Source organism: Pelobates fuscus, chromosome 5 (assembly GCF_036172605.1).
Source record: "Pelobates fuscus isolate aPelFus1 chromosome 5, aPelFus1.pri, whole genome shotgun sequence".
NCBI classification, from domain to species: Eukaryota; Metazoa; Chordata; class Amphibia; order Anura; family Pelobatidae; genus Pelobates; species Pelobates fuscus.
Genome location: NC_086321.1, coordinates 6,089,470 through 6,109,498, shown reverse-complemented (window position 1 = coordinate 6,109,498; position 20,029 = coordinate 6,089,470). Strand labels below are relative to the sequence as shown.

The 20,029-nt window shown below is 35.9% G+C and overlaps 1 protein-coding gene across 1 annotated transcript in view; it reads right to left on the bottom strand.

The window, feature by feature from the left end:
• LOC134610529 (serine/threonine-protein kinase SBK1-like) overlaps nucleotides 1-19,767 on the bottom strand; it is a 29,285-nt gene extending 9,518 nt beyond the window's left edge. The window contains exon 1 of the mRNA XM_063453493.1: nucleotides 19,622-19,767. Within this exon, the coding sequence (XP_063309563.1) occupies nucleotides 19,622-19,767 (146 nt within the window). The remainder of the gene's footprint in view (nucleotides 1-19,621) is intronic.
• Between the last annotated feature and the right edge of the window lie 262 nt (nucleotides 19,768-20,029).

The following is a 20,029-nucleotide window of genomic DNA, read 5'->3' as shown; positions in this document are numbered from 1 at the left end:
CCAGCAGGGGGCAGAGCTGAATAATGAAATTTTAAATTCCATTTAATATATCTGTAGGATTATTTCTTTGTAAGATGAATATTCTAATTCTTTATATTCAAATTAATTTCATTTCAGACACAGGAACTGAGGCCCTACCTATGTATCTAGTATTACAGACTTCCATTGTATATCAATGGTCACTACATCTGGTTCTAGTTCAGATAGATTGATGAAGGCCTGTTGATATTAACATTTGACCCAGCACTGCAAGCCAGACTCACGTGTGTATTAGGAAGAGACTCCTTGTAGCAGTACTTACCCTCTCTGGGAGCCTGGCAAGGTCCTCTGTTCCTGCCGGGCGCGGTCCTGCATCTGCATGAGCCGCACGTGGCTCATCTGACTGAGTTTACAGGAAGGCGGGCACTGACCGCACATCTCGGGCGCGCTCTTAAAGGGACAGTGGGAGACGAAATGTGAAACTGTCTCCCATTGGCCCATGTCATTCCACATTCCCCATAATCACGTTTGGGGGGCATGGATATGACAGGGGCCAATCAAATTGGTATTTATACTCTTCTTTCCTTTTAGCTCCCTGCCCTATCGTGGTTTCTGATTTAGTTCCCTTTAGTGCGTTCAATAATGTTTTTTTCGTACTTGACCTTGGCTTTTTATCCCTGCTTTGTATTGTTTGCCGGCTTCTGACTCCTGTGTACCAGACCTTGGCTAGTTCTTGTTTACGCTGTCTCTCTGTTCCCTTGACCTCGGCTCGTCCTGACTCTGTCACTTCTCTGTACTACGTTGAGTCCGGCCATTCTAAGGCTCTGTAAAACGTATCTGCTTTATCTTGTCTCTTGTTGGGCTAAATCTTGCGTGTTGGGGTACACTACCGTGACACTCCTTTCTGAAGGCATTCATTTAACCATGTGTACAGTGCCTTGCAAAAGTATTCACCCCTCTTGACTTTTTACCTATTTTGTTACATTACAGCCTTAAGTTCAATGTTTTATTAATCTGAATTTTCCGTGATGGATCAGAACACAATAGTCTAAGTTGGTGAAGTGAAATGAGAAATATATACATAAAACTATTTTTTAGAAATATAAAACAGAAAATTGGCATGTGCGTATGTATTCACCACCTTTATTATGAAGCCCAGAAAAAGCACTGGTGCAACCAATTCCCTCCAGAAGTCACATAATTAGTGATGTCCACCTGTGTGCAATCAAGTGTCACATGATTTTGTCATTACATATACACACTTTTTTTTTTTTTTTTTTTTGAAAGGCCCCAGGGGCTAAGCAAGAGGCACCACTAACCAAACATTGCCATGAAGACCAAGCAACTCTGCAAACAAGTAAGGGACAATGTCGTTGAGAAGTACAAGTCAGGGTTGGGTTATAAAAAAAAAAAAAAAAAATATCCAAATATTTTGATTCTCAGGAGCACCATCAAATCTCAATGGAAAGAACATGACACATTCTATGTTTTAATATCCATAAGTAATCAATAGAAACATAGAATATGCAATATTCTATATTCCCTCTGTTCATGGTTTGTCTTAAAACCATAACACAATGTCACTAACCTGTTCATTCATGTATCACATTCATATCAGTCATTGAGCATAAGACAAGATGTAGTCACAACTTTGTTATATGCCAAGAGACGGCCGCCCACTAAAACTCACGGACCGGGCAAGGAGGGCATTAATCAGAGAGGGCAGCACAGAGACCTAAGGTAACCCTGGAGGAGCTGCAGAGTTCCACAGCAGAGACTGAAGTATCTGTGCATAGGTCAACAATAAGCCGTACGCTCCATAGAGATGGGCTTTATGGCAGAGTGGCCAGAAGAAAGACATTACTTTTAGCAAAAAAAACAAAATGGCACGTTTTGAGTTTGTGAAAAGGCATGTGGGATATTACCAAAATGTATAGAGGAAGGTGCTCTGGCCTGATGAGACTAAAATTTTACTTTTCAGCTACCAAAGCTATGTCTGGCGCAAACCCAACACATCACATCACCCAAAGAACACCATCCCCACAGTGAAACATGGTGGTGGCAGCATCATGCTGTGGGGATGTTTTTCAGCAGCCGGGAGTGGGAAACTGGTCAGAGTTGAGGGAAAGGTGCTAAATACAGGGATATTCTTTAGCAAAACCTGTACCACTCTGTGTGTGTGATTTGAGGTTAGGACGGAGGTTCACCGTCCAGCAGGACAATGACCCCAAACACACTGCTAAAGCAACACTTGGGTGGTTTAAGGGGAAACATGTAATTGTGTTGGAATGGCCTAGTCAAAGCCCAGACCTCAATCCAATATGAAAATCTGTGTTCAGACTTAGATTGCTGTTCACAAGCGCAAACCATCCAACTTGAAGGAGCTGGAGCAGTTTTGTAAAGAGGAATGGGCAAACGTTGCCGTGGTAAGATGTAGCAAGCTCATAGACTTATCCAAAGTGACGTGGATCTGTGATTGCTGCAAAAGGTGGCTCTACAAAGTATTGACTTTTGGGGGGTGAGTAGTTATGCACATTGACTTTTTCTGTTATTTTCTCCTATTTGTTTGCTTCACAATAAAAAACTCTCCAAAGTTTTGGGCATGTTCTGTAAATTAAATGATGCAAATCCTCAAACAATCAATGTTCATTCCAGGTTGGGACGCAACAAAACACGAAAAATGCCAAGGGGGTGAATACTTTTGCAAGGCACTGTATATAGCATGTTCTTGGTGTAAATTATGTTTTACCACCCAAATATAACATATGGCTTTAATCATAGACTGGACAGAATGGTTATTAAGCCATTACCCCTTTTCTATGATGGCCACATTATAAGGTATCCAATAACTTGATATGTATGCCTCTAAGTAACTGCATTTAAAAAATGTTTGCAGTTAGAAATTCTTCACCAATTCTTTTAACATTAAAAATGGGTCCGATCTTGAAGTGCTTACACACTGCTGTATTGGTCCAGATATGTGCAAAGACTTTATTTTCGGATGGTGTATATGTTTGAATAAATATAAATTTTTGGCTGCAAGACAATATGATTCCATTAATGGAACTGTGGTGTGACCAACTTCTCAGGAACAGCTAATTTCCTACAAATAAAGACAACTATGTATGAGAATACACTACAGGGAAGGTTTGAGGTGCAATTCTGGGGCCAAGAGCTAAATGCCCAATCACCATGGAAACATGGATTTTTCTTTTATATTGAGTAACTTTACATCTGATCCATTTACTTCCATTTACTGGCGATATTTCAGAACTCCAAGCGTTAATTGTCAATCTGTGAGTGATGAGATGTTTCAATACAAGGCCGATTCCTACATTGCGCACTAGACTGTCTGTGAAAGAAAGCTGCTAGCTGTTAGTAGGTTTCCATCTCAAGATACCTTCTTACTGGGATAGAAACAGAGGGCTCTTGTCACGGGTTTTATTTCTTTAAATGGTAATCAGCACATTTGTCTTCTAAGGTCTACAAGCTAAACCTAGTGCCCATCATACACAGCTCATTGTTTGGACACTTTATTAGATTATCGGTGGGATTTATAATTTATTTCCCATCATTCCCGTGGCTAGATATAGAGAATATTCTAATGAGTTGCTTAGTGTAATAAGTGGTCTGTGTTTTCTCCTGTTGATATGTACATCTTTTGTGTATATATAGTCTTGGGTCAAAGGCTCGCTACATTAATATACGTCTATATTAATGAAAAGTACTCATACGCAATCTGACTTATGTTTCTTATGGTGTATTCTTGGTTACTGATACATAATAAAACAACAAAGGATGTTACATGATCATAGATGTTCAACAGCAGATGGTAATTGCTGAACTTTTTGAAGGAAGCGTTGCATCGTTGTACAGGAAGAAGAGCCAAGAGAGAGACCTGGTGTCCATTTGTTCAGTTACTATATAGATGTGCCCATACTGACGTCAGAGTATAGCTCTAGCCATATAAGGACAAGACCCCCAATAAACATTCCAGAGTTCTCATACAAGAAAACCTTGTGACTTATTGATACCATCTGTTACTTATGTCAATCCAGAAGGATATTGATACTTTTGAGTTTAGAGAAGGGCTACTAAACTGGTTAATGGACTGCAGGATAAAACTTACCAGGAAAGGTTAAAGGATCTTAACATGTATAGCTTGGAGGAAACACGAGACAGGGGGGATATGATAGAAACATTTAAATACATAAAGGGAATCAACACAGTAAAGGAGAAGACTATATTTAAAAGAAGAAAAACTACCACAACAAGAGGACATGGTCTTAAATTAGAGGGACAAAGGTTTAAAAATAATATCAGGAAGTATTACTTTACTGAGAGGGTAGTGGATGCATGGAATAGCCTTCCAGCCGAAGTGGTAGAGGTTAACACAGTAAAGGAGTTTAAGCATGCGTGGGATAGGCATAAGGCTATCCTAACTATAAGATAAGGCCAGGTACTAATGAAAGTATTTAGAAAACTGGGCAGACTAGATGGGCCGAATGGTTCTTGTCTGCCGTCACATTCTATGTTTTAATATCCATAAATAATCAATAGAAACATAGAATATGCAATATTCTATATTCCCTCTGTTCATGGTTTGTCTTAAAACCATAACACCATGTCACTGACCTGTTCGTTCATACATCACTTGTATCATATTCATCAGTCATTGAGCATAAGACAAGATGTAGTCACAACTTTCTGTTATGAGAATTCTTAGGTCGAGTTTCTACCCTCCTAATGCTTGCTTTACTTCAAACTCCCTGTGCTTCCGCTATGTATTGGTATTCATAACGACTTGAAGAAAAAAACTAAAAAAACTAAATATATCTATCTATTATAAATTAATAAAATATTTACAAAGGTTGATCCAATAAATAATGTAAAGTATTGAGAAAGATCTACCAGATCTGTTACAGTCATGTCTTTGTAGATACAATCAAGATCTTGTAACATTCTAAATAACTGTATCCCTATCATATTGCTAATACAGACACCTATCACAAAGAATTGTCATTCTCAAGAATTGATATTACTCAAGTACTAATACATGTATTGCTTGTATATCCCATCCAGTTATATATCCATGAATCATGTTTTCTAGTAAATTAAACTGTCACTTTGTATTCATGAATTACATTCCTATACCATTAATCCCACCTAGTGATGATTGTATCAGTACTTTACAATCATAGTATATAATCTGTATATACAGTAGGCTCTCACTACCTGAAATATACCAACACTACTTATAAGACTCATAATAGTTTGCAAAGCTTCAAAGGTTGTGGTGTTATCAACCATGAAGTTATCTAATTCTGCAAATAATGTTTGTTAATACTTATTATTCTAGGAATCTTCCGATCACATCTATTTATTGACATCATTATTGTTCCCGCGAACATCCCACCTTATAGTAACAAACTTTTCATTCATTCGGCGAAAGGTTTACTTATAAAGAACTCAGAGAATAATTTAAATTCATTATCATCGCTCTCCTCATTAGACCTTAATTGTGATGACTTATTAATGTATTACATCCGAACATAAAATTAGGATTGTCCAAATGTTACCCAAACATTTGTTCTGACCAATCCGTATTCCTTAGTACACTTCTTGAACTAACTAAACTAAACTAGGGGTTATACTGCCCAGAAACTCTTATTCCTAGTCATTAAATAACTTATTCATTGGATACCGTCATATCCAGAAACCTATTCTCCCTAGCCCAGACATTTTTAGACTAAGGCCAAATATAATTGTTTACTATACTCAACTACATTTCAAATCTATTCCTCTTATATTCTTAATGTATACCATTATTTAATATAAATTATCCTTCCTTAGTTTTCTTCCGCTAGTTACCATAGTTTGTTTTACTTCACCTCGATATTAAAAAATAACTAATTCTTGTGAATAAGGTAAAACAGAATATATCTAGACCTATAGAAAAATAAAAGAAAGCGCTCATAGGGGATTAACGTTAGACCATAAGTGTCCCCTTGGATTTATGTCACACTTACAGAATATCTGTATTTTTCAAGCTCATCAAATTGGTGGATCTCCCCAGATTCCTCGAAATTAGGATAGTAGATTAAGCATGCAAAAGATAAAAAATATCATAGTGCAGCACTGTTTGAAAAGTAAAATCACAGCTTTTAATGGTTACACTTACAACATAGTAGTAGTAAAAAGGCTCATCAAAATGATTCTGTTTTCTTCCATCAATGTGGGGCCAAAACGTCCTTATAAAGAGGTCAGGCAGGCAAAACAGATATACAGTTATAAAATAATAAAATGCCAATCAAATAAAAAGTCTCAAGTCTCTACGCGTTTCGTCTGGGTCACCAGACTTCCTCAGGAGTAGTGCTTCAATCCCTCTGGGGGCTTCAACTTCCTTATATAGGTCTCCCCGCCGGTATTTCAATCCAATTTTCGAAAAACCGATCAGCTGTGTGTCGGTTTGTTCATTCGCTCCATATATGGAGTTCCGGATCCTGCTTGTGGAACGCACGTGCGTTCCATAGACCCGGAAGCATCCACTTCCTCCTCATCTGAGCGGACGTGCGTCACTGGAACGCACGTGCGTTCCACTTCATCCGGTTTACATATCGGCATCAGAAGGTCCCCATAATGCAAACAGAAAAGAATAAAATGGAATTGAGTAAAATAGAATTACATCATATTAATGTTAGTGTACAATCATTGTAGATAAGTTTGTTTCGTTCTTTGTATATACAGTGTTATTTCTAGCCCATATCTGATTTGGTCTAAGACATAATAGAATCAGGGTTTTGTATTCCCACAGCTAATATTGGTCTATCAGGACCTGAATGCTATCCATTAGTATGTTAAAATCTCCTGCTCTATAACATTACTGAGCAATTCATACTATATATAGGGTTGTGTGTTTTAATCACACTTCTCTTATTTACATACTAAAAGTATATATATATGTAAATAAGAGAAGTGTGATTAAAACACACAACCCTATATATAGTATGAATTGCTCAGTAATGTTATAGAGCAGGAGATTTTAACATACTAATGGATAGCATTCAGGTCCTGATAGACCAATATTAGCTGTGGGAATACAAAACCCTGATTCTATTATGTCTTAGACCAAATCAGATATGGGCTAGAAATAACACTGTATATACAAAGAACGAAACAAACTTATCTACAATGATTGTACACTAACATTAATATGATGTAATTCTATTTTACTCAATTCCATTTTATTCTTTTCTGTTTGCATTATGGGGACCTTCTGATGCCGATATGTAAACCGGATGAAGTGGAACGCACGTGCGTTCCAGTGACGCACGTCCGCTCAGATGAGGAGGAAGTGGATGCTTCCGGGTCTATGGAACGCACGTGCGTTCCACAAGCAGGATCCGGAACTCCATATATGGAGCGAATGAACAAACCGACACACAGCTGATCGGTTTTTCGAAAATTGGATTGAAATACCGGCGGGGAGACCTATATAAGGAAGTTGAAGCCCCCAGAGGGATTGAAGCACTACTCCTGAGGAAGTCTGGTGACCCAGACGAAACGCGTAGAGACTTGAGACTTTTTATTTGATTGGCATTTTATTATTTTATAACTGTATATCTGTTTTGCCTGCCTGACCTCTTTATAAGGACGTTTTGGCCCCACATTGATGGAAGAAAACAGAATCATTTTGATGAGCCTTTTTACTACTACTATGTTGTAAGTGTAACCATTAAAAGCTGTGATTTTACTTTTCAAACAGTGCTGCACTATGATATTTTTTATCTTTTGCATGCTTAATCTACTATCCTAATTTCGAGGAATCTGGGGAGATCCACCAATTTGATGAGCTTGAAAAATACAGATATTCTGTAAGTGTGACATAAATCCAAGGGGACACTTATGGTCTAACGTTAATCCCCTATGAGCGCTTTCTTTTATTTTTCTATAGGTCTAGATATATTCTGTTTTACCTTATATGTACTGTGAGGATTGAGAGGAATCCTTTTGTTATATCTGACCATAAAGGGAAGTAACTATTCTTTTTATTCTTATTTTACACTGCACCTGGGTGGTCTTATTTTGTATTTGTGTATTATAATTCTTGTGAATCTATGAAATACTTTTGAACTCACTCTTTGTAGTATTAGCTATACAAAAACCTCATTTTATCTGCCCCTGATACTTCTCATATGTTATGTCATAATGTAATAGTTCTCTTCAATACTATATTTTGTAATTTTCTTCCATGTGTTACACATTTATAAATACTCTCTCTTGGTATCAATATACTCATAACTGATAAAGTAACGTTTCATTGCCTGTTTTCTTTTCTGTTAATATTGAGGAATTGATAGGTATGTTAGTGTTTATTTCTTTCTTTTTAAGTCTGTTAATCTTCTGTATCGAATGAACTCTGTAAAAGCTTTCACAGTTTGCAGGTCAGATGAAATCTCTTTCCAAGAGCTGATGTCCAGTTGTCTAAAGGAATGCTTTCCTAATTTATTGTCACAAGGATCTGTCACGCTTTACCTACATGAAAACAAAAAACATGTCCAGCATGGCTTACATAATTTACAACTCAATCATATATTATACAGTTTAACATTGAATTACATGCACTCCAAAACATTCTCATTTCTTCTCATGAGATCTACCATCTAGTGGTCATTGCTTTTGTGCCATGTGATGTTGTAAATTCTTTAAATGTCCTTTTATATCAATCTTTCTACACATTTCAATTTTCAATGTTTTACTAACCATACCTTACTAATCATACCCCCCTTTTAACCCCTTAAGGACACATGACATGTGTGACATGTCATGATTCCCTTTTATTCCAGAAGTTTGGTCCTTAAGGGGTTAAACTGTTTAATAATCTGGAGGTATCACCTTGTCATATGTCAGTTGTTATAGACAAATATTGTTTCACACTATACTTTAGCAACTTTTTTCTTCTATATAATCAAAACCTATGTATGTCCAGGCTTTGCAAAATATAGTAATCCATTATCAGTCATGACATTAAAATCTCATTCTCATGAATTAAATCAAAGATTTTAAATCAACCTAACTGTTACATTAGTGTATTTCATTCTGAGATAACCTTAATGAACACATTTTAATTAATTCACCGAATACTTTCCTAGAACACACATAAAAACAAAAAGCAGTTAAGACTAACAATTCAGTAAAACATAATTATATATATATATATTTTTTTTTGTGCTGTTTATAACTCTGGAATCAGCCTGAGCACATATCCATGCTCATTTTCTAAACTGATCATATCTTGTGAAGTTCTCTGATCCTTATAACTTTCTGTGTTACACTGCATTGCTTGTCTGTCTCCTAATTTGAATTTCGCTAAAATTGCTCTTATTTGTCTGATTATCAGTTTACAAGGAAAGGCCTCAATTGATTTATTTCCACATGTATTTTCTGTCAAAATTTTCAATCAACAAATTCAATTTCTCATTTGCTTTTGATTTGATATCTCGGATAAAATATCTGCAAGACCTTAAATAATGTTTTTTTGTTTTTTTTATTGCACCAAAAACAAATAACTTTGGGAGTTAGTCTGCCTTTGCCTTTTAACTTTGCAGTTTTCAGTTGAAACAATTGGAAGGGGTTCAGCTGTTTGTATCACTCTCTTACAAGGAGGCTTCTTTCTCTGCCTAATTCCACAAGCCATTTTAACCCCTTAATTTCTGGACTCCTGCATTACTTTATTTAAGAACAAAGCAACTTCTCTCAGTTCTTTTTTCTTTAGTTATCACAATTGCAGTTGGATCTAGAGTTCCAAATTTTTTCACAAATGCATTAATTAACGGATCTTGAGTAAAATTAGCAACCAGTCTATATACACTTTCAAATTTTACAAGAAAACTAAAAAATATTCCTTGTGTGGTTTTAGTTTTTCCAACACTTCAGTGTTGGGAGGATATTTATGGGGTGATAAATATTAAAGTAATTTCATAAAAATTATAAAATTTATTTATTAAATAAAAAAATGTATATCTTGGCACTGTTCCTGATGAAAGATTTTAAAGCTGAGAATTACCCACAATTTTAATTTAGATCCTAGAGGAAGTTTCACCAGAAGATTTTTATTTCAAACATTAATCACAAATTAATTATAAAAATATAATGTGACAATAAAAATATGTGTAACATGCGTGCCAATCAGTGAATATTTAGGTCTAACATAACTATACAATATGGCAGTGGTTTAACACAATATAGACCACTAAAAGCAACAGTTACATACACCAGTTGTCAACAAGATTTATGATGGGACACTGCTTAGAAACCAAATTCATAAAGAAGACAAAAGTTCACAGAACACAGCAGTGCAGCGTAAAACAATAAAAACGTTGTCTGACGGTTTAATTACACTAAATTAACTCTTCCACTGCTGGCTGCAATTCTCATAGGCAAGATCATTCACCATTCCTATGACCATCCAATAAGAATAATTCTAACCAGATTTTACGTTTGCAGAATTTTAACTTTCCTGATTAAGATTTACTATTTCTAAATTATATAAGCTGATATATTTGGATAATTGTGAAACAAAACACAAAATCCTTTCACTGTATAGCTTTGTGGTGATACAATTTCACCAATGTGACATAACACCAGGTGTTTGTAAATAAATAATGAAACTTTCCTCTAAATAGTAGATTTTAACCCGACGATATCCTCAAATCTTCCATATAAATATGAAACCAAAATATGGGTCAATCCAACTATAGGGAAATAAAAAGTAACAGTGCGACTCTGTTTGATAGATGTATAATAGTGATATGTGCCAAATGGATCACTCACACTTTCAGTGAAAATAGGGCGTATCACAACTCCTTGTTCTCAGATGTTTCTCTGCTTTCAAAATTATTCAATCTCATTAGTGGAGAAAGATACAAAAAGAAAATAAATCCAGAATGAAAAAAGTAGAAAGGCTTGTGCAAAGTACAAAAAGCATTTATTAGTTACACATAGGTAAGAATCAATCAGCATAGGATAAAAACTGTCCACAATGTGTCCAACGCGTTTCTTCCCACTACAGGGACTTCCTCAGGGACCTTGCAGCAGTGTGACAGGTTTAACAATGAATAAAAAAAACATTCCCTCTCCCTCCCTCTTAAATACACCCCACAATCAGTAATAAACATTCATTCATGAGTTCCACCGATGAAATTCAGCTGTTCGCCATTGGAATGTAATCACTTACTGGTTCCGGGTATGAGACGTCATCACGTTCCGCTGTGTGCGTGCGTCATGCGTTCCAATTGTGTTCCATAGATTTTAATTTATATAGAGTACCATGGTCTTTTTGCCAAAGGATCTCTCTGCAATTTTGGTTTCTAGTATTTAGGTCTTGGATTAAATTGAGCACATATGAGACACTTCTGCAATATATGGATACACTTTTTGGTTTAAATTAGGATGATACAATTTATTTTGCAGGACCTTAAACAGTTGTCCTGTACCCAAATGCCCTGTGTACGATGATTGAATACAATCAGCTCTTGTAATAAGCCACTAGGTACAAATGTTTGTGTTTCATTGTGTTTAACTCTGTACATGCCAGTTTCAGTATCTAGATCCATTCTTTTTATACTGAAAGCTACATCCTTTCATTCTCTATCTGATCTTATAGGGTATTTGTTATGTCTTTTACTAACAGTTGCACTCATTACATTTCTCAAGTATTACAACTCCTCAAACAAAGTTTCCTTTGATTCCTGATCTACAAGTCTGTTTCACAACAACAAGTTAAACCCTTTTTTTTCTTTTTAATAATTAAACAGTTCTGCCAGAATACCTGCATGTTTTAAAGCTTTATCCTGAGAATCTACCATTCCTCGTTTCTCCATATTGGGGGGTGAAGTGTTAAAGCTTTAACTACATAACTGCTGTCACTGATTATATTCACTGGGTCATATATTTCTAGAAATTTCTTTACAGACTCTAACTCAGTTTTCTGAGCAGACATATGGCCTGGCAGTCTATCTTTGCAATTCTTTTGTTTAATCGTCATATATGGCATAACCTGTGTGATGTGATCCATCAACATAAAATCTTGTTCCTCCACATACAAACTAGAAATCCCTTGTATTGTTTGCTTCTCAAAAGGAGATCTGGATTATATTTCCATTTCCTTCTGACATCAAATCAGGAATAACATAGCTTTTACTGGTTTCTACCCTGGGTGGTTTATTTTGTAACTGGCTATATACTCCTAACTCAGAACAATGTTGTAACAGTTTTAGATATTTGGGGGGTTTGTAAATGTATCTGTCCAAATCCTGCCATGGGTTGTGTTGCTTCTAAAGCCAATCATACAGCCATGAGCTGTTTTACACAGGAAAACATTCCTCTTTCCACTGGATACATAATTTTAGAAAAATATCCCAGTATTCGTAAAGATTCATGCTACCTTTGCATTAAACTGCTATTAATGAAGAGACACCTGCGTAACATTGAACAATATATGGTACTGTTTCAATGGGAGCAGCTAGCACAGGCGCTTGTGTGAGAGCATCTTTTAACAGATTTAACTCTTTTCAAATTCCCCTGTCCAGATGATCTTATCTTTTATATTTTAGCATATTGCATAAGGGTTTTGCTATCCCTGCCATATCATATATAAATTCTCTGCTAACATTTATCAAGCTTAAACATTTCTGTAGATGATACACTGTCATTGGCCTTGGCAATTGCTGCAATGCTTTAACCCTTGCTGTACATGGCGTTTTACATTCTGGATCTATATTAACTCCTAGGAAAGTAAATCTTTCCTTCAAGATCTGCACTTTGAATGTGTTCAGTTTTAACCCATTATCTGCCAGTGTTTGACAATTATCACACAGTATCTGCTCATGCTCTTCCCTTGTTACTGTTTGAACTTAACAGATCATCAATATATTGCAAAATCTTATTCCCATACCCCAGGGGTTCCAATACTTGAGCCATTGCTTTATGAAAGTAAGCTGGTGAGGCGTGGAAGCCCTGTAGCAACACCTGGAACAGATATTGATGATTTTTAAAGGTAAAAGCATAGCGATACTAGCTATCTGGATTGAATGGTATAGAAAAGAACACATTGACTATATCCAATACAGAAAGTACTTAACATTAGCATCTATTTGCGCCATGATATCTGATGAGATTTACTTATTCACCACATACGTGTCTACAATTAAACCATAAGTGCCATTGGCTTGATTATTAGCCAAATGGTGACTTAAATTTGGAATTACCCACTCTCAACACTCCTTGAGATACCAATGCTTTTATCACCTGATTCACACCTTCTTCTGATTCTTTGGGATCTTATATTGTTTAACTGCAGGGGGGGGGGTCTAGAACTACAATTACAACTTGCAAATTCACTATCCCACAATCTTGTTTAGACTTAGAGCACACTGTGGGGTATTTAGTTTTAAGATATGGTACAACCTCATCATCTTGTTGTATAGAAGGTGACACTTCACTCTGTTTTACAGTTATATCATGACTAAACTATCTTAAATTATTAGGTTTAATCACTCAACATGTTTTGCTCTCACCTAAAGCTTGCCATAAAACCAAATTTAATAAATCCACATACAATTTTTTTTTTTTCCATTGACAACATCCATTCCCATAATAGTACAGTGGGAGGAGAGGTCGACCCATAAGTCACAATTTATTTTACCTCCTTCAAACTCAACGTCATTATCAGTGGATAGAATTGCATGTGCATGTTTTCCATTAAAAACTTAGAAGGGATTTGTTGATATGCTTAAATTTTTAAAGGCAAGCGTGTTTTATTAGAGTCATTCCTGCTCCTGTTTCTAATAAAACTGTTATTTTTCCCTCTAGTCTTCCATAAATATATGGTCGCCCATCTTCACTTCGTTATCAGCAAGATAGATCTGATAATAGCTAGGGGTTACACATCCCTATTTATTGGTGAGTTTAGGCAGATTTTACTTGTCGATTTGTGACTGCCTCCACCTTTCTTTCAATGGCACTTAACATCAGTATACACTCTTCACATGAATTTGATATGTGAGGGGGTTGGTTGAAGATGTATGCTCTGTTTTTACAGCTGCCACTCTCTGTAGATTCTTATGGTCTGGGAAATTCAATTTTCTTTCCCTTTCACTGGGTAAGTTTTTTCTTCATATTTAGGACAATATCTCCTAACATGACCTTATTGGTTGCAATTATAGCATACCATAGAATTACTCGAATAAAACCCTATAATATCTATCTTGGGGTGTGGCCGAATAGTTTTTAGTACCCTGGTAATTTTGTTAATTTTGTGGTCTTTCCTTAAACCTCACTCTAAAATTACCATATTCAATTTATAACCTAATTTCTCATTCTACCTTCTTCACTAGACACATTTTTAATAGGGGCCAGTCCTGCTGAAGTATCCCTAGACAAAAGTGTGTCTGTGCAACATTGTAGTTATTCCTGTGTTTTTCCTTTTTAACAATTGCAAGGATTTCATAATTTCCATAGCAGCAAAATCTCTTAATCTAGCTCATTTGGTTACCCTGATATTCTAGAGACATATTCACTAACACTCTGCCTGTGTTACTCTTTAGACATAGTAAACTGTTTTGTGTCAGTAATCAAATTCCATGCCTTATTCCTTAAATTAGCACAAACATGTATATCATAATTTTCTCCATTTAAATTAATCAAAAATAGAAAATTCTAAACTATTCAAACCAGTTGCACACTGTACAACCATTAGCAATATATTTGGAAACAATTCCTGCAACTAAACTCTGGGCTTTTCACATTCTTTATCCTCCAACACATCAATGAGTTAATTTTTAACCCATTCACTTAATGAGACTGGCAGCCAGATCAAACGACATCTGGTGGCTACCACATCACTAAATTTTCGTTTATTCATTTCACCTTCAAAAACCCTCATATTGTAAAAAGGTCCTTTTTGCTCATCATATTTAGACACATTTTTACTCAATCTGGCTAATCTGAGAGTATCCATCTGACCCTTTTCCTTGCACAATTTCCCAATTTTCCTATATCTTTTCTTCTCTTCTGCCCTTTTCACACAACTTCTACTTCCAAACTAAAATCCAAATCTTTCAGATTTTTCCACAAAATATCTGTAACATTCCCCAGACTAACAATTTTTGCAAATTGTCAAAATTAGTAACAACGTCTAATATTGGACACGTGAGACATTGTTTTATGGGTTCTATTTAACAGATCAGTCTGATTCTTAAGCATTTCTTTCATTATATTAAAATCTTAATTTCCTTGACATTACTTAATCCTTTCAACAACTGCCGAGAGTCTGAGGTTTTGTTTCAACTAATGTTGCATCCAATGCACTCTCAAAAGAGAGCCATGGGGGCGATTTCCTTCTTTTAACACTTTTAAGGAGATTTACAGTTTAGCTAGAGGCTAGGTAAATTACTAGACCTTGCAACAACACATATATTTTTCAATTGTTTTACAACACATTTCTTTTTTGTTTCGATGTATTACAAACATAACAATTACTGGTCTTTTTAAGTTGACACCATTCCTTTATAGAATCTTTAGTTTCCAGAAAGCCTTTTGCCAGTAATGCAACTTTTTCTTTCCCTTTTAATCACATTGCTTTGCTCAATACCAGTTAATCTGTCTAACCATTTCAATACACAATAGCGTTTAAAGGATTAACTCTTTTACAGACAGATCCTGTTCCATTTGACAGCAGTCTTTTGCTGCCAATCCATAATTAACTAACAGTTAATACAATTTGTTTTAATATACATATGAGCAACTTCTACAGACATGTTAAAGACACATACCCTTGAAGTATTTGATTTCCACAGGTGTGCGCATCATCTGATGGAAGAATACTTTTTGGAATATGTAGTTATTTCTTGAGAATCCTCCGAAATGCCATCTTCGATCTGCAATTCGTCATAACATTTATTTCTTCATAAATAAAGTATGGATCAAAGGATACAGATTGTCCTCTCAATTATTATCGTCATATTCTTCCGTCAGTACTGAGCATATTTCCACGTTCGAACGATTTTTCACCCTGCGCAACTCTATTTTCGCATAGTAAAGCTGAATGTTTAAATAAAGGATTTTTGGGATGCCATCCTGCTGTATCAGTCAATTGTGTTTCTCCTGTTTCAAGCCGGGTACTAAAGCTTTTTTCTTCAGGGAACAATTTCAACTTTTCTTCAGTGAGTTTCTTGTCTTCTTATTGTAATCTTCTTGTAGCTTGTAGCAGTCATAATTCAGGCTTAAATCAAAAGTTTGCTGTTGGTGCCCGCATTCTCCACCATTAAATGTAGGAAATTGGCATTCCGTGAAATCTTTGTTTGTCACATATCAGTTTTCTTAACAATCGAATCAAGTATCTTGCAGTTTAACTTATGTTTATTCAAACATAACAATTATCATCCATCTGGTAATAACAAATGTCTTTAACATTCTTTGTCCAATACAGAGAGCAATGTTCCAGTTGTTATCCATTTTTGATGTTAAAGGTATTGGCCACGAATTCTAAACTACAATCAGTTTTATGGGTTTAAAATTCAGTTACAGAGGGGAGTATACATAAGATTGCCTTACTTTAAAATAAGTGGCTATCTTAGAAAAAGGGGAGTTACTTAGCCTAATTTGAAATCTATGATTAAAGTCATACGTTATATTTGGCGTCAAGATATGTGAGACAAAGAACTTCTATATACATGATGTAATGAATAATTGTCTGTAGAAATGTGAGTCTTCAAAGGAATTCAGGCTTTCAAGGCTAGGTCAAAGGTTACTATAAACAAGCCCTTCAACATCACTCTTAAAGTGAACCAGATGTGGTCTCCATTCCTATACAATGAAAGTCTGTAATACTCTATAGGCCAAGGTATGGCTTCTCAATTTCAGTGTTCTTGAAGCAATCCGAATAAAACTTATAATATTTATATCAACACATTAAATACATTTAAAGTACATAAAAATATTTTTCAGAAATCGCTACATGGGCCCAGCATTTCTGTTAAAATGGCTAGACCTAACATCTCAAATTATGCCATTTGTTATACTCTGGGATGCCTACTTTTGAAAATGGTTTGCCATAACGGTGGGAATGTTATTACCCAGGCTGCCATACTCTCTGAAAAGCCACATAGGCCCTGAAAATAATATTGGCAAACTTACAAGCTGAAAGGGCATCTAATATATTTTGCCCTGTGCCTTATCAGTAAAATCTGGAATAATAGTACGTGGGGGTACCGTTATATTCAGAAGAGTGTTAAATCAAAATACTAAGTCTCTAGTGCACTAACTAATATCAGGATTATGACATTTCCAGTGAAAATGCTATTTATCTGATTAAAAAGACAAAAATCAAAGTAGAAATCGCTACATGGGCCCAGCATTTCTGTTAAAATGGCTAGACCTAACATCTCAAATTATGCCATTTGTTATACTCTGGGGTGCCTTCTTTTGAAAATGGTATGCCATAATAGTGGAAATGTTATTACCCAGGCTGCCATGCTCTCTCAAAGGCGAGAGAGACCCAGAAAATCACTTTGTTAAATTGCCAACTTTGAAAAGGACATCTAATATTATTGTCCCCGTGACTTCCCCCCCAAAACAGAAAATCTAGTACATGGGGGTACTGTTACATTCAGGAGACAATGTTAAATACAAATAGTGAGGCTTTGTTGCAATAACTCATATCAGGAATATGAAATGTCCTGTGAAAATTGAGTTCATGTGTGTGAAAAAGCACAAATAAAGCTTTAACCGCTATGTGGGCCCTTAATTTCTGATAAAGTGGTTAGACCAAACATCTTGCAATGCACCATTTCTTATACTCTGGGTTGCCTACTTTTGAAAATGGTATGCCATAATAGTGGAAATGTTATTACCCAGGCTGCCATGCTCTCTCAAATGCGATATAGGCCCAGAAAATCACTTTGCCAAATTTCAAGGTGAAAAAGCATAAATGGATAAGCCGTATATATGACCGTGTAACTTTCCAAAACCCCATAAAACCTATACATGGGGGGTACCATGGCGCTCGTGAGACATCCAAAAGCATGGTACTTACCATTCAAAGGCGGTATTCCAAACCATGATAATGCAGGCCCATGTATTGGAGATTTGAGGAGATAAGAAGAAAATTCCAGTAGATGGGAAAGAATTTATAGACTTCTGAAAGTGTGCCCATGTAGAAATCAGATGGACCGGTCTTTCCTGATGTTTCCAATTCCTTTCAAAAAGATCTTCTAGCTGTGCTAGACAGTCTCTCCTTCATACTGAATGACGTGTCCATACGATACTTTAGGATTTACTCTGGTTTGGCTCATGTTAAATATTTACTTTTTATATTATTGCAGTAATGACCATTTACATATAATTTTATGCAATATGGCTTCTACAATGTTCCTTATTACTAGTAACATGTTTACAAACTATACAAATTAATCATTTTACTTTTTTAGTAGCTGTAAGAAGATCATCATAGGAAATATCCAGTATGTACAATGTGAAAGCACTAGAGCTCCACCCAGTGCACTGGAGTAGTAACTGCATAAACCCACATGTTATTACACCATGCTCTGAGTGGGACTCTGTTCATCCTGGTGTAGATTGAGAGAGGTGTTTCCACCCTTGGTTTCCTGCCTGGTTCAGCTTGCTCCTGTATAAAATTAGAAATTAATATCAATTATTGGGAAAATATGTATCATAATCTGCCCTTTGATCTTCTCCCTGTATAACCTCATCCATGGGGCAAGGAGCTGGTTTATAAAATGCGTTATTGTAATGTGTATATAATACAAGCAATGCATGAACTTCAAATAACTTCCAATTTAAAATGTAACCTCACACCGTTTATGAAGCAGTTGGTAAAATAAACAAACTCCTTTATAATTACTAAATAAAACCTTAAGAAAATGGAATAGATTCTATAAAATACACGTTTCCTATTCCTTTTTTATTTATTGTAAGTTTAACCCCTTTAAGATTTGAAGTTTTAGGATGTTTACAAATCTAAACGTTCTAAAGACCTTGTGATCATACATGCAAAATAAACCAAATGGATACCTGACATAATGCAAACATTATTGGTTCTTGTGTGAGCACCACCCAATGCACAGAACATGTTCCTGTAGGTGACCACTGAAAGGCATAAAGTGAGCTTCTAAATATGAAATAATCCTGGTTTATATTCTATTACTAAGCTGTGTATGGAGAATAATGAAATACATTTTAATAAAGTTAATCTTCACATGTTTGTCACATTCAAGTGGATTCAGTGTTTTCAAAGATCTCTAATCTCCCTCCTCCTGTATGTAACTGTTATTTACAATGTCTTATTCACTTGCCAATTAACAAATATTTACCTACAGTTATTCATGGTCCATGTTCCTCTTCGCTCTGACCTTTCTCCTAGCCTTGTGCGGAATTTCAGATTTCAAAATCTTGTCCATGTACATCAACACATCTTTAGCTTTCCCTCTTGTATTGATGTCTATGGACAAGATGTTATGGAGCATTTTTTTTGAAATCCGGGCCAGGGGGCAGCTTGTCCCAAGGAGAAGGGATGTAGTGTGAAGAGAAATGTGTTTGCCAATGTGAAAATCTGCTGTATTACCTGTCGGTCAATATAGCAAACTTCCATGGAAAACTTCCAGTCAGCAGAAGAAAAAGGACTACACCAAAAGCCCACACATCCATCCTGGGATCTGCAGCTAACGGGTCCATGGAGGTTTCATATAGTTCAGGAGACATGTAAGACATTGTTCCTGTCTGGTGCCTGATTGATTTGCCCTTGGCACAAGTTAATCCAAAGTCTGTAATTTTGGCTCAAGAGCATTCACTATCAAACACCAGGATATTTTCTGGTTTAATATACCGGTGGACAAGTCCCTTATTCTTCATGAACTCTATTGCACTGGATATCTGCACTCCACCTCTTCACTACAGCTTCTGAAAGACCGATTTGAAATATTAAATGCATTTTGAAATGTTTAGATTGCTGCATAGCTATAGTTAGTCTGCT